This window comes from Syzygium oleosum, unplaced genomic scaffold (assembly GCF_021117445.2).
Source record: "Syzygium oleosum isolate NSW1041296 unplaced genomic scaffold, Sole_v2.1 Sole_v2.44, whole genome shotgun sequence".
Classification (NCBI taxonomy): Eukaryota; Viridiplantae; Streptophyta; class Magnoliopsida; order Myrtales; family Myrtaceae; genus Syzygium; species Syzygium oleosum.
The window spans coordinates 797,960-824,301 of record NW_026607528.1 but is presented as its reverse complement, the minus strand read 5'-3'; the positions used below and the strand labels follow the sequence as shown (position 1 = coordinate 824,301).

Sequence of the window (26,342 nt, the reverse complement as noted above, 5' to 3'; positions counted from 1 at the left end):
TTAAGAAAATTTTTACTTCTCATTTCTATTTCAAACCTATTTCCGAAATCAAAATCTGTTCCAGAAATAGAAAAATAAAATTGCGTTATCAAAACGAATTTCTATTTCAAACCTTTTCCTGGGAACACAGAAAAATAAAGAAATAGAATGGTTATCATGCGCGCCCTAAATTTCTAACCACCCTTTTGATCGATGAATTACACATTGCTGGCACCATTCACATGCAAAATCGACTAAATATAAAATGCGAACGGTGTCGATGGTTGCGGCCCACCAGTCGCCCTCAAGGAAAGGAAATTTCGGGCCTGTTTGGTTCGGCTTTTGGGGAATGCATTTGCATATATGGAAAATACCTTTGAGTTAAAGGGGTTTTTCGAAATGCAAGTAGTGTTTGGTAACGTGTATTTTAAATTCACATTTGAAAGCAACTTTGGTCTAAATACCGTTTGGTAAAAATTAATTTTGTGAAGAACTTTTGCTAATATTAAAAAAAAAAATCAAAGAAGGAAGAGCCATGGTAGCCGGTCGCCGCCAAAGCTCCGCTGCGGACTAGTCGCCGGCCAAGCTCCGCCGCGAGATCCGGCCGCCGGCTAGCCTCGCTCCCGAGGTCACACGACCTCAGCGTCGTCGCTGGGTTGCGCGACCCGCGACCGCTGCCGGAGGGTTGCGCGACCTCAGGCGGCGTCGCACCGGGTCGCGCGAGACCGCGACCGCCGCCGCCGGGTCGCGCGAGGCCCGCGATCGCCGCTTGGGGGTCGGCCGACCCGGCAAACGCCGCTCGGGTCGGCCGACCCTCAAGCGGCGATCGCTGGACGTCGGTCGACCCTCAGGCGGCGGTGGTCGGACCCCTCAGGCGGCGGTCGTCGGTCTCAGTCGGGAAGATGAACAGTGCACGTGAACAGTGCACATTGCATTCCGAAAATGCAAGTCCCCAAAGCTCCTCCATCCCTCCATTCAGCCAAAGTCCCTTAGGGAGCTTTGGAGATGCAATTGCATCTCTTCAAAGCTTACAAAAAAATTGCCAAACAAGTTTGCATTTGCCTAAGGGCCTTTAGAGCTCCAAAGCAAAGATTCAAATGCCGAACCAAACAAGTCCTTCATCTCCATTTGAAAGATGGCCCGATCCAAGGCCCACGTAATTCTCGGGCTCGGCCGGGCCGTCTTGGCGAAGTTTCAGGCCGTATCCTTACCTGCCATCGCATCTTCTCCGAGGACCAGGTCGGGCCAATCCCGATCCGGATCCGGATCCGAGATTCGCCTCCGTTCCGGCGTTTCGGGTCCCCCGATTCTCTCCTCCATTTTTTTCAATTCATTTTCCTATTAATTCCCCCCGGAACTCTTTCTTTTTCTTTTTCTTTTTCTCCTTTTTTTTTTTTATAATTTAATTTTCCTCTCGCGTCGGTCAGTGCGCTCAAAGAGAAGGAAGAAGAAGAGAAACAGAAGAAGCAGAAGAAGAAGAAGAGGAGGAGAAAGGTTTCGTGGGCGAGGGTTCACCGACCGCTCTCTCTCTCACCTAGGGCTCCGGAATCGATCCGTCGCCAGAGGGCTCCTGCCGATTTCCAGAACCAGATTGCGATGGTCAGTTCGCCCTCCCTGCCTTCAGATCTACGGCAATCTATGTCTTTCTTTCCGGTTGTTTTTTCGATTGATTCGTCATTTCCTGCGATTGTCCGATTCTTTATGCTCGTGGTTCGCGTGGCTGGGCGTGGCAGGAGGGCGGAGGCAACTTGGAGGCCGCCATAGAGCAGCTGCTCAACGTGGAGAAGCAGATGAGGCATATTAGTTGCCAGTTTATGTGGTGCATATTAGTTGATTATGAACTTTATGTGGAATGCGTTTTCCAATTTCACTTGAGTTGATAGAAGAGTCGTCTCAAGAAATAAATTTCTAATTAAGTGAATTCGAGAATCATAATCCGACTTACTAGCAATAAGTGACACTATGTTTTGTTGTTAGGATGGGTATATCGTTGCCAATTTGCCATGCCAGAGAACATTGTGGTTCAACGACATTGTAGATTGATTTATATGTCTCAAAGTCCCCGGTTGGAATTAAAGTGGATTGTAAAATTCATGTGAAGGAATTCGAAAAGTACACTTGTAAGAATGACCTGGGTGGAGACGATATCAGGGTGATTCATGAATAAATTTGGGTTGAACTGTAACACCCCGGGTCTACACTGTATAATATTATCCGCTTTGAATCCACTAACCCTCACGGCTGTAAAAACGCATTACACAATATAGGCCACTCAAGCCTTATCAATTAGCCCGGAACTTCCTCTCTAGGCGATGTGGGACAAGAGAGGTACCCCACTTCCCTGCGCACGTCCGAGGTAGGCACGGACGCACCGCCATCCCTCCTCCCCGCACTCCGCCACTTGACTTGGGCCGTCACATGAACGGACCAAAATATTTTATATATTTGTAGCATAAGTTTTGTCATATTAATGCATTTCGTTAAACTGTTATTTGGATCTTGAGGAGAAGCTTCAATTGCATGCACTTATAGCTCAAGACCTATGGATGGACGTAAGTGATCGCCGACACATTTTCTAGGGTTGCTTTTTCCACATTTTTTCAAATTTCATGCCTCTTAAAAATATTTCAGAAAATGAATGAAAAACGGGAGGGGATATTTGGAATTCAAAATGTTGTGTCGGTATTAGGTGTCAAATATTTATCTGATTCGACATTGCCTGTGTTTAGACGGTACATTGGTAAATTAGTATTGCACAAACTCAAATCGGCATGACACGAGTTGAAGCCGTGAAGATGTAAGCGAACCATTACCAAAGCTGACAATATTTTAAATAGCGACAGCAATGCTCAGGTGGAGTTGCCTAGCACAACAATGTAAGAACGAGGATTGGAATGTTGGGCGTCCAATCGGTGCTGGCGTTTGGTTTAACTCTTGTTTATAATTAATACTACTATTTATCCATCCAATCATAACCTTAAATTGGGGCTGTGCATTTCATGCATTCCGTGCATCTCCAATTACAGGAATCTATTTGGACCTTATCATGGGACATGTGATTGTGATCGTACAATCGATACTTCAAGCATCAAGGATTTTTTCCGTGTGTTGAAACTTTCAACTCCATATTACTTCTGATTTTGTGTATTGCATGACTTATTGAATTATCTTTTCTTTTTTTCTCTTTTTTTCTTCTTCTTCTCTTTTTTTTTTGGGGGGGGTGTGGTGTGTGGGATAGAGAGCATACTGGGATTCCTTCTCAAAGCACTTGATCATGTGATACAATGTTCCACTTTAGTCTATTTCAGTGTAAGCTTTTGATACTAGAGTAACGAGGTGCGGTTAGTCACTTACGTACTAAGCTGTTGGGCTTTTCTCATCGCCGCTTATCATTTCGGATTCTTAAGAAGCTTGCAAGGCAAGAGAATAATGTCTATAGCTATGCGTAAAGAAGTGAGTGTCTACTTGGTAGCAGAAATAAGCAAACTACGAAGATATAATATAACAGGTGTCCAAGTAATCACACGTTGGGCTCTTGTAAATTGCAGTCTCTTTCTATTTAATTGCTTCATTTTTCAAATCATATATCCTAATGTTAATATTTGACTCCTCCAGTATTGTGCTGCAAAAAATTATATTTTGGTTAAGAACCGGTTGGCCGAGAATGTCAGCATGAAATATATAGTTTGACAAAATGTAATCATGACATGCTTGTTTCAAATGTAATATCTCATTTGTAATGCAATGACATGCAATCACCAAATTCCATATCGCAAATCAACATTCAGAAAAATCAATCCATGACATTCAATGAATAGATGTCAAATTTTTCAAAAAATGGAGCCGCTTCTACCGATGTCTTTTTTTTAATATTTGAGAATAATTATTCGAAAATTATCACAAACACTGAGTTTCGGTCCATCCGTCGACTGACCACGCTCGAGGACTCCACTCATCCGGTTGGTTGGACCATTTTTGTATGTTGTTTTCATATTACTCTATGTTCACACACACATTAAACCTCTGTTTCCTCTGTTTCGCCACCTATTTGGTGCGAATTTGATTTGGTTTTTTAACTTATGAAGGAAGGCCGTGGGTGACTTCCAGGCAAGTGGAACACAATAACAAAGTAATGGCAAGTGGAACATATATTAAGTTATCCAACACGTCCAACATTTAAAGAACACGCAATCATATAATATATTTCCGAGACGACCTCCTCGCCTTCGAAGACTTTCACCAAATATTTCCTCAAACTTAGCCCCGTATTTGGTGCTTAGTTTGAATGGCATTTTTTTACTGATGAAGGAAGGCTCCAGGTAACTTCCAGGCAAGTGGAACATGATAATGGCAAGCGGAGAATATATTAACTTGTACAATACGTCCAACATCCAACTAAAATCCAATAATATAATATATTTTCGAGACGAACTCCTCGTCTACTCTCATTTTTCTTATTCTTTTCTTTTATTTTTTCTTTTTCCCTTTTCCCCTCCATCGGTCATCACTAGACCTCGTCAATGGCTGTCGGAGGTCGCCAGCCGCAAGCCTCAGGTGAGGGACACCCACGCTTGGGCTAGCAAGGGCTGCCCTCACTAAGGTCGATGACCTCTGCTTGCCATTGACAAGGCCCGACAATAGTAGCCGGAGGTAAAAATGGAAAAAGAAAAAAGAAAAAGAAAAAGAAAAAGAAGAAAAGAAAAGAAAAGGAAAGGAAAGGAAAAACAAAGACAAAAGTTCATAAAATTAAAAAAAATTGTAAAAACGGTCCACCTCTGCTTCTGCCGTGTCACGTAAGATAGCCGATACTAACTAGACCTTAACGTCGGCGATTTCCTATCAATTTTTGCTGGAAGGACTAAATTGACAAATCGTTAAAAGATTTAAAACTAAACTTGCAAATTATCACAATGTTTAGGACAAAATTAGGATAGTTAAAAAGTTTAGAACTAAATTGACAAGTTGTCAAAAGATTCATAATTTAATTGACACAATTGAAAGATTGAGGGTTGAATTGGCCTACGTATAACATGTTTATAACTTTTTGGATAATTTTCCTGAAAAAAGTATCACCAAATATTTATTCGATTGTGGAGAATCATCCGCCGAGAATTTATATACGCGGTACCCAAAATAAAGTTCACATAAAATGTTAAATAAATTTAAGGAGAGAGATAAAAAGTGATTTACGTGTGGGATAATGACTAGATAATCTGTAGGCGTGATGTGGCATGGAGAAATGTAGTTTGAGAAAATTGTTTCTGAAGGGATTTATTTGGAGAGTTATTTTCCTAGACCAATCTCTTTTGAGAAATAAATAATAGTTTGATCGTGGACGGAACAAACTCACGCGTCCCCCAGACATTTCTATTAACAAAATCCTCGGGGATAAACGGAATCTCTTGTTAGCACGAGGAGCATGGAGCATTGCTAGTTGGTTTTCTTTTCTATTTTGTTTATTAATAGAAAAGGCCAGCCAAGTCAAGACAGTGCTGGCTGGATCTCAGATCTCAATGAAAGCAAATGGCATGCACCTTCCTCATATAATGCTGCGCATCGGTGGAGATCCCAGTAAGGGCATGCGAGTATAGCTCGTTAGTTCTCTTTTCTATTTTCTTTCATTAAACTCGGAGTGTGAGTGTTGCGCGTGATTGCATGTGCGCATGTAAGTATTTGCTCGTCGGGTTCCACACACCTTCCGCATGATGCTGCCGAAATTTCGAGTGCAATGACTGTTCTTTCTGCAGCATGCCTCACAGCGGTTCAGTTAGCGTGAAGAGTCTTGGACCAGTGGATGGCAAGAACTAAGCCTTGTTCAAAGCGCGCACGGTAGAAAGTGTTGTGTGGTGTGTAGGGAATCCAACGTCGAAGACTGAGGATTGGGGGAGATCATAGCCTTAGGTGAATTGTGTTGTTTGAGCACTCCTCGCTTAGTCGACGACTCCTTGCCCTTCTCTGTTTCCTGCTTTGATTCCTCCATTTTCTTCTGATGAGTCGTCTGAGAGTGTCTATTTTTGTTTCAGTGTAGCTCCAACTTTGAGTCCGGAGAGACATTTCTGCTTTTACCAGATCCAGGATTCCATATTTCTCTCCTCTGTTTCCTGCTCCATCAACCTCTTTCACAATCCTCTCGAGATGAAAAGAAAAGAGCCCACTCATTCAGAAGATCCGATCTATGGGGAGTCTTCCTCATCAACCTCTCCACAAGTAGGTGATTATGAAGGCGGAACCAAAAGGCCGAAAGGAAATTATTGCGAAGTGTTCTTGAGCTTTAGAGGGGAAGACACTCGCAAAGGATTCACCGATCATCTTTATAATAGCCTTGCCGATGCAGGAATTCAGGTGTTTAGAGATGACAATGAGCTCCCTATTGGTGAGAAGATTGGTCTGGAGCTTCTTTGTAGTATTGCAAATTCTAAGATCTCAATCCCGATTATTTCGGAGAACTATACTTCAAGCAAATGGTGCCTCCGCGAGCTGGCTGAGATGTTGAAATGCAAGAGAAGTAAAGGGCAGATAGTGTTGCCCATATTTTACAAAGTGGAACCCTCACAGGTGCAACATCCAACAGGGAAATGGAGAGATGCTATCGATGCGCATAAAAAGAATATGGACGAAATGGTTGTGAAGGAATGGGAAGAAGCACTCCAAGAAGTCAGCTCATTGAAAGGATGGGAATTGGAGAAAATTGATAACGGGTACATTATTTTCCAACAAAACATTGTTTAATATTTCATAAATAGATCTTTCTTAAAAAAGAATATACATATTGCTATCCTAAACTGAAATTCATTGTTATTTGACAGGCATGAAGGAACATTGGTTAAATTTGTTGTCAGAAAAGTTTTGAGTGAGTTAAAAAGACTTTTCCAGCTAAGTGTTCCTAAACAGTTGGTGGGAATTGATGATCATGTGGAACAAATTACGAGTTTGATAAATGCTAACTTCAATGGCACACGGATTATCGGAATTTATGGAATGGGCGGCATTGGTAAGACAACTCTTGCAAAGGTGTTATACAACAATCTCTCTAGCCATTTTGACTGTTGTAGATTCGTGGCAAATATTCGAGAAACATCTAAGCGCAAGGGTATTGAATACGTACAAAAGCAACTCATTTCTACTGCAATAGCATATTTTGATGATGTGTTTAATGTTGATGAGGGAATTGGTAAAATCAAATCTCTATTTACAAACAAGAATGTCTTCATTCTTCTTGATGACATGGATGATGATACTCACTTGAATGCTTTGGTCGGAGACGGTACTTGGTTTACAGCAGGAAGTGTAATCATCATCACAACCAGAAACAAGAGTATTCTTGACAAGGTTGGGGCAAGCCCCATGTATGAACTCAACAGGTTGCCTTTAGATTTATCGTTGATTTTATTTAGTAGACATGCATTTCGACAGGATTATCCTCCAAGTGATTATGAGGTTATCTCTCATGATATTGCATCCATTACTGGGGGACTTCCCTTAGCTCTTGAAGTTATAGGTTCATTATTGTGCGGAAAGAAAAAAGGAGCATGGGAAGATACATCAAAGAAATTGAGGAAAATGCCTAATAAGAAAGTGCAAGAGACGTTGAAGATAAGTTACGATACATTAGATTTTGATGAACGACAGATATTTTTGGATATTGCATGTTTTTTTGTTGGATCATCTCAACAAAGTCCGACTTATATGTGGGATGCTTGTGATTTTTTCCCTGGGATGGGGATCGAAGTATTAAGTCTTAGGTCTTTAATTAAAATTGACAAAGACGGCAAGCTAATTATGCATGATCAACTGAGAGATCTTGGAAGGGAAATTGTTCGTCTAGAAAATCTAGAGGAGCCTCAAGAGCGTAGCAGATTGTGGATTTATGAAGAAGCCCTAGACGTGCTTGACAACAACAAGGTAAGAGTTTTTTGTACTTGTTTCAGTCAATGATGTGGGTACACCTTCCCTTTCTTGTTTGAAATAAAAATAATTGTTAGTTTTATATCCCCAAAAACTTGCTGCTTGTACTAGCAAAAGAGTTCTTTTGATTAATTGCTGTTTTTGCCTAATTCTAGAACATAACTGAGGAGCAATTTCTTGGTTAAGGATGATTAATATATATCTATACCCGGTAGTATTGTGATGAGGATGCTCTCCTTTTGGTAACTTCAATGCAACGATAAAAACTACAAAAACAAAATGTTTGACAGAGTACTTTTAGAGAAAAACTGACATTTATAAAATGTTGCGGGGATGCATTTCCCACATATTTGTTTGATGCACGCATTTGATGTTTGGGTTTGTCTTTTGGTTTCTTGTGAGTTCTTTTATTTCTTTTTTCTTTACTTAGTATTGACTTCTTATGAGTTGTTTGGTAGGATAAATCAGACGTCCATTCATTTGTGACGATTTAGCAATCTTGGTTACTGTATTTGTTAAGTTGGGTTAAGTGTATCCCCAAAGTATTATTGGTTGTGCAATTCAGTCCCCCATCTATTTTTGTTTTTGCTCAATATAGTCATCTAACTTTCACTGTTTTTTGCAATCGAGCCTTTGTGGTCAATCGTTAGTGGACATCGTCAATTTGTTGATGTGGCATTTATGATATATGAGCAAGCATGCAATATCACCCTTTAGTTATATATTATTTTCGTTGTCTAGACTTTTCATAATAGTGGATAGTTTCTTTCTATAAATATGCTAATACTTTTTATTTTTGTGACGATGGATGATTTTTCTATTAATACCCCGTTATTATTTATTGTTAAATATAAGCTATCGTGCAATTATACTTATTTGTTTATTGTTCAACTCTTAGTGAGCATCGTATTTAGCAAAGATTTAGTTAACATGTATACCATTATCTTATTTTTGTGAAATGAAAATTAATTTGGGGTAAATGTGACAGGGACTACTAGTTTGGGATTTTTTATGACATGAAAATTAGTATGGGGGTAAATGTGGAAGAATTTTACCAGTTTAGGATTTTTGGTATTATTAAACGAAGTAAATATGGTTTTGAATTTCGTGTGATGATAAATTTTCATTATTAGCATGAAAGTTAAAAGGTGATCCACTCAAAGCAATTATAATATGTGGATGATTTGTACAAGCATGTGCAAATGTCATGAGTATCGTTAATTAAGAAAAACTAAATATAAACATTGGGATGCACAACATAATGAAATAACAAGACTATTGAAAAAAAAAATGCTACCAATTCTTTCCGGCGAGCATATTTTTGCATGAAGGAAAATGTAATCAACTGAATAGAACACAACTTAGAAGTGAAAAAAAACGTATTTATGAAGTTGTTGACAAAATTACAATAGACATACAAGAAACTTATAATGTAAAAACAAGTACAGTCTCATACGAAAGACTATAAGTTTGAAGGAAAAGTTGAAACCACCAAACAAATCCGTAATATTGACTCTCGTGATTTGCGCTCAGTGTGCATCACCTAAAACAAAAAACGAATTTGAGTTCCTAAAATATTAGATTACAACAAAAGAAAAATATAAAAGACTAGAGTTCCTTAAGAATACAATTGTATCAATCTTCATGTCAAATCTGTTTGTACGGAAGATCTCATTAATCTATAGGACAATTGATCAAAATTTAGATGACTGCTACTACACTGTAACAAAATCAACACGACAACGAAAAGATAGCATCAAACATCTATAGTAATAAAAAGAAAGTAAGAATCATGTATAGAACACTCGATGTTATCAATTTTCCTTCCACGTACAATGCAAAACCCTCAACGATGAACACATCATAAGAAAGGAACGTAAAACACATGTGTACCTTTTGCGATGACATTCTCGTTTTCATTTGATATTTAGAATTGCAAACGTAGTATACTCAAAAGAGTGGGGGCATTCTACAATTTGGATTCTTTAATTTCGATACAAGTTTTGATGGCAAGTTCGATGGATGCATTTGGACTGTTAGAGTCGTATTGGTTCACATAAATAGGATAGGAGTAAATGTAGTGTTATTTCACATATAAATGGCATGAATTTTCATAGATATATTTGAATTAGTGTATGTATGAAGAGAGGCCTTCTATTGTAATTGCGAATGGATGCAAATTTTGGGAATTCAGAAGGTGCAAATTGCGAAGGGCATAATTGGATGAGGAAAACTTCCGGAACAACCGCTTGAGCTTCCCATCTTTACATAAATTAGATAAATAGTATGCAATCACAACGTGTCATTTCACAAAATTTAAAAGAGAAGCCTACGCCATGATAATATGACAGCAAATTGAAATCAGTGCATTTTATTTTACATCAGTTGAGCTCATCTCATCTCATTATTTAAAACTTACGGTCAACAATGTTTCCAAGTTGCAGGGCACTATAAAGATTAAGGCACTTTCTCTTGGCAAATGTGGTGAGGGAAGAAGATACACAGCTGAACAATTTAAAAAAATGACCAACTTGAGGTTCCTTCTAGCGGATGGTTTGAATTTCACTGGAGATTTCCAAAACTTATTTCCTAAATTAAGATGGCTTCAGTGGGCAGGATGTCCCTCGGATTTTACTGCGACCAACTTTCATCCGAAGAAATTAGTTGTACTCGATCTGTCAGATAGTGCAATTTCAGAGGACTGGAAAGGATGGGTTCCACTCAAGGTAAGATGTAAAGAAGGCATTGAAGTATTTTCAATATAATTTTTTTTCCTTGTACGTATAACATTTGAAAGTTGATTTTCATAATTAGACTAGTCGTTTCTCTTTAATCTCATACTATTGAAGGAATACATGGCGCCCAATGAATGCATCTCTCTTCCATTTGAATTTGTCATCTGTTATTTGATAATAAAAGTTGCTTCTATTTAATTAGTAAACATTTCCTTTAAAATGTTATTCAGAAATATGTGTAGTCAGCACTTGTATGTCCCCAACATTCTTTTGCAATTGATATGCTTAAAAAATATTTGTATGTTGGCGTAGCCAAACACTACTAAAAACAACATTTAAAATTATAGGGAAAATTTCCATTTGGTACCCAAAGTGGGGTTATTTTCTCAAAAATGGATCCAAAGTGAACAAAGTGCTAAATAGGGGCTTGAAGTGCCCAATCAGTCTCAAATAGGGGCCCGAAGTGCTCAATTAGTCTCAAGTAAGGGCTTAGGTTCGCCGACCGGCGAGCACGTCACTGTTCCAGCAATCGGAATAGGGGCAATTTCGTCTATTACATTTTTTTTTCTCTTTTCCTTTTCCTTTTCTTCTTCTTCTTTTTTCTCTTTTCCCTCCGCCGGCCATAGTCAAGGCCGGCGGAGGTGCTTGGCCTCAAGCGGAGGCCGCCCTCATCGGTGTTGGGTGAGGGCCGCCCTCGCCTGGGCTGGGCGGGCGAGTCGCCCTTGCCGGATCTGGCGAGGGTCGCCCTCGCCCGCCTAGCCTAGGCGACGGCGGCCCTTGTTGGCATCTGGCAAGGGCCGACCCTGGGTTTCTCTCACCGGCGTCAGGCGACCCTTGCCCGACCCTCGTCGACATCAGGCGAGGCCGACCACTTCCGCCGGCCCCGGCTATGGCCGACAGAGGGAAAAGAGAAAAAAAAAAGAAGAAGAAAAGGAAAAGGAAAAGAGAAAAAAAAAGAGAAAGAAAGTAAAACATGAAATTGCCCCTATTCTGATCGCCGGAACAATTACGTGCTCGCCGGCCGGTGAGCATTTGACCGGCCAACGAACCTAGGCCCTTACTTGAGATTAATTGGGCACTTCCGGCTCCTATTTGAGGCTGATTGGGCACTTCATGCCACTGTTTGACACTTTGTCCACTTTGGACCCTTTTTTGAGAAAATGACCCCACTTTGGGTACCAAATTGAAATTTTCCCAAAATTATATAAGACAACCGTGAAAGATTTGGGGAGCATGGGTATTTTTTGAGGAATTCTAAAAAGTCAAAACATAAGGAGTAGTCGAAAATCACAAGCTGCAACAGTCTAATGACATTGAGGTAACATTTCTTTTTTTTTTTTTCAGATGGCAACGAAGCTCAAAGTTTTCAACCTCGAGAATTGTCTATCTCTGAAAAGAACTCCCGACTTGTCGGCTTTCGAAAGCTTGGAGATTTTGATTCTTAGAGATTGTCCAAATCTAGAAGAGATTCATCCTTCTGTTGGGGACATTAAGACCCTCATTTCCTTGGATGTCTCTTGGTGTAAAGGACTCAAGAACCTACCGGCAGGAGTAGGTAGAATGGTAAAATTGAGGGAGCTTCGCATAAATGACACTGATATACAAGAGATTCCTATTTCGAGAGGTTGTTTGATGGAGCTGGAAACTCTATGTGTCGGATGTTGTAAACGACTTTCTCAACTTCCTAAATCTATGGGCTCCCTTGTCTCATTAACTCTATTGGACTTATCTAATTCAGCAATTGAAGAATTACCTAAATCTATTGATTCCATGAAGAAGCTCGAGACTCTGAATGCCTCTGAATGTAGACTGTTAGCTAGCATACCTAGCTCCATAGGCAATCTAGCATCCCTACAAAGCTTGTTCTTACATGACTGCTCCTCATTGACAGAGATCCCTGACTCGATTGAAAAATTAGCATCATTGATTGAGTTGGACTTAGGAAACACATCGATTACGAAATTACCTGAAAGCATTGGGAATATGCCAAATTTGAGGTTCTTGGACATTGGTGATACTGCCATAACGGAATTGCCTGATGCCATCGGGAAGTTGGCAGAACTCCAAACGTTGGAAGCTAGAGGATGCAAAAAGCTAGAACGACTACCTAGTAATATATGCGAATTGGTTTCACTAGAGGAGCTTTCTTTAGAACAATCCGGCATTTCGAGCTTGCCAAAAAGCATTTCTAAGCTCTCTTCTCTACAAGTGCTCTATGTTGGATACTGTGAAAACCTCCGAGAATTACCAGAACTGCCCTCTGGCTTAACAGATCTAAGGATCACCTGCCAGAGTCCGCCGTTGCCCCATCTTTCCCAGCTAACCCGTCTCAAGAAACTCGCTGTTTGTAATTGCCCCTGGCTTGAAAGTGTCCCAGAGCTTCCCACTGGACTATCTCGGCTTCATATTATAGATTGCGGAAAATTGAAAGCATTGACGAATGTGTCAAACTTGAAGCATTTACCATGTTTGTTTCTCTACCGGTGCTTTGATCTCACAGAAGTCATCGGCGTGGAAGGTTCACATTGCCTATCCAACTTACCTGCAGGGAAATGCCCTAAGATATCTAGGGTTGATGGGGTTGAAGATTCTTCGACGTTGATGAGCCCAAATGCATCTCAGCTCGATGGATCGCTAGATCTTTCCGATTCAAAGATTCTGCAGAGAATGGACGCCACAGCAAGTTGTGCAAATTCATTTGAAATCCAAGACCCTGGTGGATCAAAATCCTCTCAAGTGTCGGATATCCTTAAGTGCACATCCGCCGGACGAGTGCTAGACTTTTCCAGTTTTAAATACCTGAGAAGCCTTTCTGTTTGGAGTTGCAATAGTGTAACTGAAATTCAAGGCCCCGATAGATCAGAATCCTTGACATTTTTGATTATTGGCTGGTGCTCTTCCCTTAGATCAGTGGACCTTTCGAACATAAAGAATCTGCAGGATTTTTATCTTTACGATTGCGAAAATTTAGTTGAAATTCGAGGGCTCGAGGGATTAGGACCATTGCGGTCATTCCGTATTTCTGGAAGCCCGTCTCTTCGACAATCACCGGACCTGTTGCGTTTAAGGCAATCATTCTCGACGTAGGGGTGGAGGTGGTGATGGGGGGGATCCGCTTGGAAGTGGAGTCCCGGAGGGAGGTCGGAGAGAGAGAGGTCGTCTGGGCCAGTGGTGGGGGAGGATCACAGACAGAAGGTGTTTCGGATCTCCTCCTATTTTCTCTTCCCATTCCCTAAATTTTTTTTACTTAACCGTTTCGTTTTCTCTCTCATCGTCAGTTGCGTTCGGAGAAGGAGAGAGAGAGAGTGGAAACGGAAGAAGAGCGGAAGTTTTCGCGACTGAGGGAGGGGGTTCACCGAGTCCTCTCTCATACGGAAAAAAGCGATGGGTGCTGGCAGACTTCTTGCCGATTCCTCGAGCTCGACTTCCGATATCTAGGAGCGGATCGAGATTGGTTAGTTCTTCTTCTTTTGATCGAATCGTCCTTTACTAGCAATTGTCCAATTTCTGATTCTTGATTCGCCTGCCTGGTTAGTTCTTCTTCTTTTCCTCTAATGAAAGAAAGGTTGGGGTTGATGATGTTCCTGCGGAAGTCTAATGGTTGCGCCTAAATATGTAAACAGCGAAGGGATGGCCTGGTGATATCCTTTCTGGAAGGGTACTTGTGTTTACTTATGAAGTGAATTTGCTTGATATCGGCGAGTCTTCATCACCTAAGTAGTACAAAGTCAGTTTCCACCATAACCCCTTAGCTCTGGAGGAGACAGCAGACTCAATAGGTAGAAGTTGTCCGAAGGTTACCTGGTAACTTAACCAAAACATTTAACCAAGATTAGTTATCGGGAAACATCTCCCCGATACATTAAGCCAACGTAAGATTGTGTGATGTTGAATCCTACCAAGAACACTAACTGGAAGTTCTCATCAACCAAGGACAGAAATAATTCTTTCAGCTGAGTAAAAGAATAATGCACAAAGCTGTGTGGATAAGGTGGACATTGTGGGACTATCTAGTAGGCGGTTACTAGCAAAATACTTTGAACCTGTACTTTTACAAGATGGACCCTCCCTTTGGAGTTGAAGTAACATATGTCATTGAAGGATTGGAAAATAGATGATACCCTTGGTCTATGATGACAGAGAGAAGGCACATTGTTTAAGTTAAGTAGTTTTATTTTGTTTTGTCATCTTTTCAGGGTTTAGTGAAGATAGTAGTAGTCGGTGCTCCTCTTTGTTTTTTATTCTGGTTACTAGATTTGTTTTAGGATTTGAATTATGTTGTATAGAGACGGATAGGTATTTCCTTGGTGCCTCACTTATTATACCTTTTACATAACAAAGAAATCAGGGAGAAAAGAAATTGAGATTGGGTGCCAGAGGAGTGATTCATAATACTAATTCAAGGATTGATGTTTGTCTACCCACAGACAAACTAATATACAATTGATTAAAGATGAACTATGAGTATGGGTTGTACCTCTCCATCGTGTGGAGTTTCTCCCTTGCATGAACACAGCATGTGTTATGTTTGCTGGTGGCAAAAGGAATATTAAAAAAGCAGGAGCCAAGATTATTGTGTTCAGTCATCTGCCTAGTTCTTGGGCCATGAACTTTTGTCTTCCCAGCTCAAAGCACTCTTCACCTTCCTCTTCAAAAGATATAAAGGTGTCAAAATTATTTGATGACACTGATACTTGGATAATCATACATGTTAAATTGTTTTTCCTGTATTTGGTTGCTCCCAAACTTTCGTGTAATAAAAAGAAGTATCTTGCACTCCTTTTTTAGGAGCAAATGGGATCGTTGATGTTAACCTATGCCCAGGTATTTACCTTTTCATCTCTGCTTTTGCATGATAAGTTGGTGGAATTTTTGCTCTTCATTGATGGTGTTTCATTGTTATGCTACGCCGAATGCTGATAAGTTCCTCTGGATTAGTCAGAGCATTATGAATAGTGGCTGTTAGTTATATCTATACAAGATTATTACATTGAAAATCGTTTTTAGGATTGCCATCTGTATAGGATGCAATCAAAAAGATGGAAGTTGGTCACCTCAAAAATCATTCCCAGCTGGGATCAGGAGTAGGATCATTGGATATGTAGAATGGGATTCCTAATCCCAGTCCCAAATATCCTACTTTGCCTATTTAATTAGGACTCAACATCATATTAAATGAAATTAGGCCCTTGTTCTCATTGTCCATGACCCATTGTGCGTCTAAAACAATATCTAAAGGCCAAACCTGCTAATTAGGGCTAACTTTGGGGATTGAACTATGAGGGGATTATAAATGAGATTGAGGTGTTGCTCTCATCCTGAATTAGATTAGATGGAAGATTTAATTGGTGGTTGTGGCAAGGCTGAAGATACTTTCTATACAGACTTGGGTGAATCCATAAGCTTTTCACTGGAGTAAGAATAACTTTTTATTGCTGGAGTTGGAAGTGGGCTCTATCTTCATGAGAGCTTGGGCTGGGGTAATGGAAGGTCTGCTGTGCCTCCACAAACAGCAGTGCAGCACAATGCAAACACCTTTGTACAGCAACCATCTCTTCTGGCTGGGGACGGAATTCTTTTTTATGTCATAGCATATAGCTCTTTACCCTGTTTATTTCTTTCATCCTCCTGTCTTCTTCTTTTCAGTGCCATCATCTGGTTTTGCCATTGTTTTATTCTCTTCTATACTTTTGGCCCAGATGCTTCTCTAGTTAACTTTCTTTAAGAGGTAGGAGAGCTTCCTCAGTGATGTGCTTCTGCTGTGGTGATGCTCCTGCTTTTGTCTTCTACTTTTGAGCTTCATTTCCTCTTTTCAAAGATAACATACAGGTGTTAGTACAGAAAAAAGATTAAGAATCTATAACTTTAGACCTTAATTTTCTGTAGTCTTATGATCATTGATTCAAAGTATTGTCCAATTTCAATCATTTTGGATCAATATTGACAACCTTTACCTTAAGGGTTAGATCTTATGCTGCAGGGATTGCCTCCCATATGTGTACTGATTAGATCATGAACAGTCGTTTTGTGTAGCTGTGACATACCATCTATGTATAACTATTTAAAAAACGAATGTGCTTGCCATATCTATGTGGGAATTGGCTCTAGGCAATCTGTTGGGATGCAAGATCTCAGGCCTGGTGCCTGTGCTCTAGAATCTAGTATGGTGGAATCCTCTAGAATCTAGTGTTGTGGAATCCTCGTCAGTTTCTCAGTTTCTCACCTTGTGTTTCTGGATTCTCTCCCATGATTGACCCAAATTTTTACTTCCTGTTCTCCTACTCATGTATGATACACATTACATTTTTTTCATGTCTAGTTCATGTTATGTTTCATGATATGTCCTTTATGGAGATATTATAGTGCTTGTGCTGTTTGCAAGTTTTCAATTGGCTGGGATCCTCTTCATAGAGATACCCGTATTTGTATTGCACCTTGCTATTGTCCCTTTTGGTTCCTTTATTGACCATATTTTCATTCTAGAGTGACAAGTTTTCCATGCTGTTAATCAAATAGTTCAAATCGAAGTTTTAATTGTGATCTAGATGTAATAAAGTCATTGACTTGATTGGATAGTGACCAACATATCACTGCTTTCTTATCAACAGGCTGTGATAGCAATGGTGCAGCAGGCTATGCAATATGTTGACCAGACAACTAATCTTGAGACCAAGATAGAGCTTATGAAGACACTTAACTCTGTCGCCATTGGTAAGGTGAATATGTGTAATCAAACTCTATTACAGCTTATATTCATCAGCAATCTGTTTTTGTTTCGTAGTTTCTATAGCTAGATTCGTCATGCCAAATATATGTCGAAATTGAGGTTGATCAAGAAACTTGCAAAAATAAAGGAAGAACAGGGTCTTATAGCAGAAGCTACTGATTTGATGCAAGAAATCGTGGTAACTTGAATTTGACTTCTGTTGTCATGTAATTGGTTTTTCCTTGTCTAACATTCCTGTGATGGGTTTGAAATGCAGGTAGAAACTTTTGGAGCGATGGCAAAGACAGAGAAAATTGCCTTTATTTTTTAACAAGTACGGGTTTTTTGTATTGCTTTTAGCTGTTTATGCACTGTTACTATGATTGGTTTTCTGATCAATGGATTTTTCAGGTTCATTTGTGCTTAGATCGCCAGGATTATGTCTGTTCACATATCCTTTCCAGGAAGATCAGGTCCCTGAGTGTTTGATGCAGATCCTTCCAAAGAGAAGAAAAGACCTAAAGAAGGTGAAAACATGGTCGAACAAGCGCCAGCTGATATTCTGTCACTTCTGGAGTTGAAATGGATATACTGTGACCCATGATACGGTAAATTTGCATTTTGCTTTTTCTAATGTTGTGTCCACTATCTTTTAACTAATTTGTTTTTGCCGATCAAGTGCCACCTGGTGTTCAGTTTGTGGTTCAAACCACGAACTCGTATGGCTTTATATATCTGGCACATACTCCTCTTCCTTTCTAGCTTTATCGCAACTTTGACGTTCCAGATGTACTTGCTAGATTTGAACTCCCATCTTAGTTTACCCCACATTTTATGTGGTTCATGATGTAGGCATAGGTAATACTCACATAACAATGATTACCTTGAGATTTGTTGATACTATAAGGCGACATATGAGATTCCATCAGTGAAGTGCAACCCAGAGCAGGGAATCCGATGAAGCTCTTTCCTTGTTAAGTCTTCACTGAGATTTTCAAGGCTCAGCTGTTCATTCTGTGATTTAATTAAATGCAGGTTCTAAGGAAAATCTGCTGGTACTTAGTTCTATAACCACATGGTCCTATGCAGTCAAGCCTTCTTAATGCCACTTTAGAGGATAAACATCTATCAGAAATTCTTCAATTCAGGTACCATCTTTGAATTGTTCTAGGCAATTGGTTGTACATTTTGCAATATCTCAATAATGTGCCATAGAATTTGGTCGACCATGCCTTTGATATTTTAACGCAAGTTGCTGCTGAAACAATTGGTCACAGTGGAGGTTATCCGATGGACTCCTTTTTAAAGTACTTTCAAAGATAAATTTGAGAATGAGAAAACATGCTAGGAGATGCACTTGTTGAGAAGGCAGCAGAAAATCTTAGACAGGGCCCGATCATAGTCAAAAGAAGAATTTTGGCTTCTCTTGGGCGAGACAAGCTAACCTTTAGCTAGGAGCCTCTTCAGAGAATCATCGAACGTGTAATTACAGAACTTGTCGTTTTTCTTCTTTTCATTGGATCACCATTCAGATGTGACTCACTCTACTTTCTGCAGAATAGTATCGTTGTTTTGAAGTATTGCTTGAGGATTACCCTAAAGAGACTTGCAGAGCTGTTATGCCTCAGTATCCAGGTCTGATTATGTGGAACATTTGTTTATTTTCTTTATCAATGTCACTCTTTATGAATGATTGCCTAGACCCCTCATTTAACCCTGAGAAGCCTCTTGGCCTGTGATCCCTGATTGGGGCATGGTTGCTGGACTTGGATACAAGTTCCAAAATGTGTAAGAGTTTTGGTGCACCAAAGGCTTGTCATGGATTTGAGAATGTTGTCTTCATAGTTTTGTTTTGTACACTTGGCTTAGTCAACTTCTGCTCTTAAATTTGTTGTAGCTGTGTCATAGTCTGGCATTGTGAAACCATTTCTTGTGCCGCAGAGCCTGAAATTCTAATGTACTTTAGAATTGTGGGAGGAGCTCTGCTATATTGCTAGAAATGGCTGAGACACTCACCATTTCCTGTGTTACAAAAGTATATCTCGCTAGAGATCTTGATTAATGTGTTCAGAAAATCTTTGTAGCTGAATCACTTAAGGAAAAGGGCTTTGTTTTTGGGGTTCTCTTACTGCTGTTGTTAAGAGCTTTAATCAATCACATGCCTCAATTTATTAAATCAATACTATCATCTGATAGACAGTCCATTTAATGATAATTATACGAGCTTGTATGATATTCTATCAGCATGACCTCTTACTTCTATATTACCATTTTAGGAAGCTGAGACGCATCTCTCCTTAATGGTTGTTTCCAAATCCCTGATGGCTAAGATAGACCGACCAATGGGAATTGTCAGTTTCCAAACGACAAAGGACAGCAATGAGATTTTGAACTCAGGGGCGACAAATTTGGGAAAGCTGCTTGACCTTGTCGAGAAAAGTTGCCACCAAATCCCCAAGGAAACCGTGGTTCATAAGGCTGCTTTGAGGGCTCGAAGATGTTTAGTTGAATGAATTATCTCTCTCCCCTTGAGCCTCTCTCTCTCTCTCTCTCTCTCTCTCTCTCTCTCTCTCTCTCTCACCGAAGAATGCTGTTTCACATTGTGGTCTGAAGTGGGGACTGGCGATATTCATCATAGAACTCTCGCGTAGCTGTCTTAAATTTGATTGCATATTTTGCAGGGGGACCAGATTTGGGCCTTGTTTCGGACTGAAATGATATACTGAATACACTTTCTGGATAGGAATGTAGTTTGGTCTTTTCATCTTTCTTCTTTCCTCTTTACCCCCTCCTTTTAATTGAAGATTTGTGGGCTTTAAGGGTCCAGAACTTGTACCAATGGGAAACGTATCAGCACATGCACTCATTTGGATTGAAATAAGCACCTTGTTACAGAATTGTGTTTCGCATTACAAATGTTGTCGATGCTTGTGTTTTTCTAACAGCGGGAATAACATCAGCTCTCTGAAGAGTAAAGGTTTAACGAATGCTACTTTTCCATTTCATTTCACATCCAAAATGGGCTCCTGTTTCTAGGGAGCTTCATTTCTGTAAGAAAACATTACTTTTTATTTCCTCAAATGATGTTACTTTTCTCCAAGTTGATAATTGATACGGCGTGGACCTTGTCCTATAGATTTCCAGTTCCATCTATTTCTTTATGGAAATTGAAAAGATTGGAAAAAGCTGTCGTCACGTCAACTTTTGATTGTGGAAATAGTTATGCCCACTTAAGTACAAAGCACAATTTCTATGGTGAAAAGCGCAACTTTCTTCACAAAGTAAATGTATTTATCATTTTATTAAAGAACGCGAACGTCAACTTACTTAGCATAAGTTAGACAAAGAAAATTAGTAATTTTCAATGTACTAACCTTTCTTGTTATATGTGCCGTCAATACTTTGGAAATTATATTGTATATGGTGGTTTGAAAAGTAATACATATCCTTACCTTTACCAAAAAAAATACTTTGGAAATTACATCAATCATCATAAGATACACTTGAAAGTCATTCTTGAGGTCCTCATTAGCATGATCAATTATTTATGAGAAGTAAATTGTTTTTTTCTTAAAAATTTAGTTTTTAGTTTAAAGGGACCGGAAACATGTTTTAGTGTAATTGTCAACGCCTTATTTGTAGTGTAGGAAAAATTCGACGTAACGCAAAAAATCAATTTTTCGGCCATTATTTGATGGTCTCTTTTCGCCACTTACTAAAACCAATTAAAATTCTGAAAAAGAAAAAAAAACTACTACTATAAAGCATTCAAAACATTTTGCTGGACAAAAATTAACGTAAGAAAAGGTTTGTCATGTTCATTACAGTAAGGGTGGATCGTATGCTTCATGAAGAAGCCGCCATTAATTTTAGTCCACAATTTTAGCCCAATTGGAGTGGTACCAATTTGAAAACCCTAATTCGTTTTCCCTTTTCTTGTTTTTTTTTACAGAACATTAAATCCCATCTTCCTTTTTTCTTTTTATACAATTCTTCCGTTTTCAATTACTTTTTCTTTTTTTTACTTTTCCATCCTATGTATGGTCATTTTAAAGGGCCGACATTACAAGTCAGCATTTCGACAATTCACATCAATAACATGATAAATTTTAAAAAGTAGAGATAGCCTTTGAAGAAAAAAACAGGACAAGAAAGTCGAGGGACTAAAGGCGATATTAACCCTTCTTTTAATTGAAAATTTATGTTCTTATTTTTTGGTATTACGCGGATCGTTCCCCTATAAAGTATAGAGGACTCTTGCCTTTTCCCACTTTCCCAGGATCTCAGTTGGAGTTGTTGTTGGGCTGAAATCAATCCAGACAAAGAACGGCCCAAATGGCGAAATCGGATGCTCACGCTTTCTTCATCCAAAGCTCAAGGTATTCGTGCCATTTCTTGGAGACCGTTGCCTCTTGTTCAAACCGGAGTAGTGTTGTCTTCAACTCATAACCATCACCGTCTTCTTCAGCCACTTAAGATGGTCGAGCCAAGTCCCCAAGATCCCGAAGCTCCACAACAATGGCGTCGTGGTGGTCGTCGCCAGGGAGCCGCTCTCTCCCTGCTTAGAGGGTAGAAGCTCTCCTGGAAGGCCGTCTTGCCTTCGCAAGCGTCCCCTCTCTCCGGGCGGGCTACGATCTTTCGAGGCGAAAAACGTGGCCGTAAATTTTACTTTCGTTGGAGTCTCAAATTCGGTCCTTGTTGAGAAGTTGCGATGGTTTCTGAAGGTGGGTTTCTTCGTTTGTGGATTAAAAACATTTGCGGCTGCGACGAAAGTGCCGGGGAGAGGATAAGCGCTCGTCCCTACCGATCTGAGCATCACAATGCCCTAAGGCACATTTGCTCAAATAGGTAATGTGCAACTTCTTACCTCAAAAGATTCTTTCAATACCTTGTTTTGGATAATCGATGAGGGCTGAATCAAATCGCTTGTACATTTGTTGCTTCAGCACCAGGATCAGGTTTGGCATGCAAGCATTCGATCAATGTCGGTGCGGGTGTGATCGATGTGGACTACAGAGCCCCGATTGGGGTAATCCTGTTCAAACCACTCGGCCGTCTACTTTGAAGTGAAGGTGGGAGACAGGATTGCGCAGCTGATCATTGAGAAGATCATGACTCCCGATGTTGCGGAGGTCAAGGACCTGGACTTGACTCTGAGAGGGACGGGCGGGATTGGGTCGACAGGGGTGCGAGGCTCGTGTGCTAGGTTTCGGCCATCGACTTTGTTCTCTATAAGTTTATTTTCGTTGGGTTTTAGGTTGTGCCTGGGATACATGCAGGTCTGGCAGGCGGATTATCTTGGTTCGAAATCTCGTCGAACTCTTGGTTCGTAAGTATTTGCTAATTGCTATGTGCTCAGTCACGCTTTTGAAGTATCTCCTTGTGCTCAGTCTCTCTCTGTTTAATTGTGTAATTTGGGTCCCACTTTTCGAGTTGCCAGTTTGTGTGATGAAGCCTTACGATTTATTCTTTGTTGTGCACTCATTGTCCTCCATCAAATCTCTGTATCAGTTTAACTTTTTTGCTTTGTTTCAGTAGGTCTGCACAAGGTATATTACAGAAGCTGCATGATTTGATATTTATCTGTATTGTCCTTTTAGGATAACTAAGGCCAAATGTTTTGGCATTTTCCCAGGCATTTCATTTTGGGAAAATGATAAAAAAGCTGAAATCTTGCGCCTTGGTTATGTAAGTGGAGAGTTAATTCGATATTGTTTTTATCATGTACAACTAGTGGAGAATGCTCACTTGTTATATTCTGCATACAAACCCGTTCCATTATGGGGTACCTCCCATTTCAGGGATCGAATGCACACATTAGCCTCTGCAATTGGGTGGACAAACAGAGTTTTTACCCTTTCCTAAATTACTGGCCTAGAGTCTTCAAAGTGATGGCATGAGTTCTAACGTTATTGTCTTTACTTAACTGCAAATACATCCCTTGACTTTTTCATGTCAGCTGCAGAGTCACTCCTATCATTCTCATTTTTGCAATTAACACTTCAACTTTTTAAGCGGTTGAAAATCATCTCCAAGACTGCTGTCCATCCAAAACGGCTCATTTTAATAATCTCCTCCTTTTGTGTGACATGAGCCTTGCGGCAAGTAATTAGCAGTGTAGCACAGTGCCATTACCTTGTGTACTTCTTTCATCCTTCTGTCTTCCTTCGTTTTACTGCCGTCATCTGGTTTTGCATTCGCTTTGTTCTCTTCTTTACTTTTGCCCCAGATCCTTCTCTAGTTAACGATCTCAAGAGGTATGAGAGCTTCTTCAGTGATGTGGTTCTGTTGTGGGGATGCTCGTGCTTTTGTTTTCTACTTTTGAGCTCATTCTCCCTTTTCAAGATAACATACAGGTGTCAGTACCGAAATAAAGATTAAGAATCTATCATTTTAGACCTTAGTTTTCTGTAGAGTCTTATGATCATCAGTCCAAATTATGGTCCAATATCAATAATTTGAGATCGATCTTAACAACCTTTACCTCGAGGGTTAGATTTATATGTACTTATACTGCATGGGTTGCCTCCCATATGTATACCGATTAGATCTTGAACTGTCATTTTGTGTAGCTGTGACATACCATTGACATATAACTATCTGGAAAACGAATCTCCTTGGAATATCTATATGGGAATTGGCTCTAGGCAATCTGTAGAGATGCAAGATCTCAGGCCTGGTGCTTGTGCTCTAGAATCTAGTATGGTGGAATCCTCTTCTATTTCTCACCTTGTGTCCTTGGATTTTTCCCCATGATTGCCCCAAATTTTTAGTTCTTGTCTACTCATGTATAAATCACATTACTTTTTTTACATGTCTAGTTCAGGATACGTTACATGATTTGTCCTTTGTGGGGATATTTATGTGCTTGTGCTATTTGCAAGTTTTCAATTGGCTGGGATCCTCTTGATAGAGATACTGTATTTGTATTGCACCTTGCCATTATCCTTTGCGGTTCTCTTTTTACTATATTTTCATTCCATAGTGAAAAATTTTCAGTGCTGTTAATCAAATAGTTTAACTCAGTTTTAATTGTGCTCTCGACATTTATCGGATGGTGACATACGTGTTGCTATTTTCTTATCAACAGGCTTTGACAGCAATGGTGCAGCAAACTATGCAATATATTGACCTGACACCTGATCTTGAGACCAAGATAGAGCTTATCAAGACACTTAACTCTGTTGCCGCTGGGAAGGTGAATATGTGAAATCAAACTTCATTGCAGCTTATGCTAATGAGCAATCTGTTTTTATTTTGTGGTTTCTATAGCCCGTTTCATTATGCAGATATATGTCGAAATTGAGAGAGCCCGGTTGAGCAAGAAACTCGCAAAAAAAGAAGAAGAGGAAGAACAGGGTCTTATAGCAGAAGCCGCTGATTTGATGCAATAAATTGCAGTACCTAGAAGTTGACTTTTGTTGTCACTGATCTTGTAATTGATTTTTCCTTGTCCAACATTCCTATGATGGGTTTGAATCGCAGGAAGAAACTTTTTGAGCAATTGCAAAGACGGAGAAAATTGCCTTTATCCTCGAACAAGTACGGGGTTTTTGGTATTGCTTTTAGCCGTTTATGCACTATTACTATGATTGGTTTCTTGATCGATGGATTTTACAGGTTCATTTGTCCTTAAATTGCCAGGATTATGTCTGTGCACAGATCCTTTCCAGGATTAGCCGTTTATGCACTATGACTATGATTGTTATCCTGATCGATGGGTTTTGCAGGTTCATTTGTGCTTAGATTGCCAGGATTATGTCCATGCACAGATTTTATTCAATGAATAAAGGCTATTTTAATTTCTTCTCTTGGTCAATTAAATACAGCCAGATTTTAAAAATCGTTGTTGCCTGCTTGCCCCTATTGGAATTTGATTCCCCTTCGAGAAGGACTCGTATGTAACACTTTTGCCATTTTGCACGAACCAACCCGAATTAATATTCAATAAGGGCAATTTTCCTTGTTCATATCGCCAATCTACATTTATACAATGTTCCTGCAGATACGAGGAATATATTATAATCCGAGTTAGTTAGCATATATTAAGAATTTAATCAACTCGAGGCCTTATTTGGGTAAACGGTCTTATGGGAAAAAAGCAAGGCCGCCCCATATTCCATCCTTCCATACTTATGCTTCAATTTTCCAGCGGTACTGCCTTAATGCTTTATTTGGGAAGGAGGGGAAGAGGAGAAAAATGAAGTAAATTTTTGTAACTTCTGTGAGAAGAAGTGGGAGGAAAAATTCAAAATTTTTCTCTCCTCCTTTCCTCCATGTATCCAAGCAAAGCAGCTTTTCCTTTATCACGACGGTGCATGCTTGCTAAATAGACCACTAGCGTAGGGCAATTTATGCGTCGTTGCTAGCATACGATTCATCATCAATTGGAATCACTAAACATTAATTTCATTCATCAAATGTATGGAACTTCACTTGACATCCAATTGATGCGCATCAGCCATTATCCACAAGATGCTCCGATGAACAACATGCCATGGAGACAAACATGTGAAGTTGGTCCTTGGAAGGCTGAGGTGTTGCATGACCTAGCAAATCCAGATACTATCCGTTTCCCTCGTCCTCCAGCTTGTGCTGTCTATTTTTTAATTTTCAAGAGAAGGAGGATATGATGGCACAAAGGAGATTATAGACCAACCAATGGACTAGTTTAAGAAAGAAAGGGATTCTACCACACCCACAGAGCTTGCTTCGAAACTGAAAGGAATAATAAGGGAGAGGGGTACCGATGGCCATGTGAGATTCAAGTTTCCAATTAGTACATTTTTAAATTGCTTGGCATTTTGGGCCTGGAATTTTCTATTTTTTCGTGGATTATCTTTTTGCAGGTCTGAACCGACAGCTTTTGTATTCTCTTGAGAATCATCACATTCAGTCCCCACATTCATAAAGTGTGGTAATGGGAGCACAGCAATTATTGATGGATGAGGTGATGAGAGTTTCAAGGAAGCTCCATGGAAAACCCATGGGAAGTTTCTTGCATCTTATGGGAGCAA

The 26,342-nt window shown here is 39.8% G+C and overlaps 1 protein-coding gene and 1 long non-coding RNA gene across 2 annotated transcripts in view; both read left to right on the top strand.

Moving 5' to 3' along the window:
- The window catches only part of LOC115663517 (disease resistance protein RPV1-like), a 69,830-nt gene that overhangs the window by 35,107 nt on the left and 8,381 nt on the right, over positions 1–26,342 (top strand). Inside the window, exons 2-4 of the mRNA XM_056306463.1 lie at positions 6,008–6,677; positions 6,786–7,881; positions 10,329–10,610. Coding sequence (XP_056162438.1) covers positions 6,115–6,677; positions 6,786–7,881; positions 10,329–10,610 — 1,941 coding nt within the window. The 5' untranslated portion in view covers positions 6,008–6,114. The remainder of the gene's footprint in view (positions 1–6,007; positions 6,678–6,785; positions 7,882–10,328; positions 10,611–26,342) is intronic.
- LOC130136243 (uncharacterized) lies at positions 17,445–20,014 on the top strand. Its single transcript, XR_008815234.1, has 6 exons — positions 17,445–17,524; positions 17,603–17,659; positions 17,737–17,933; positions 18,361–18,807; positions 18,883–18,960; positions 19,602–20,014. It is a non-coding gene; the product is annotated as an uncharacterized LOC130136243 (long non-coding RNA).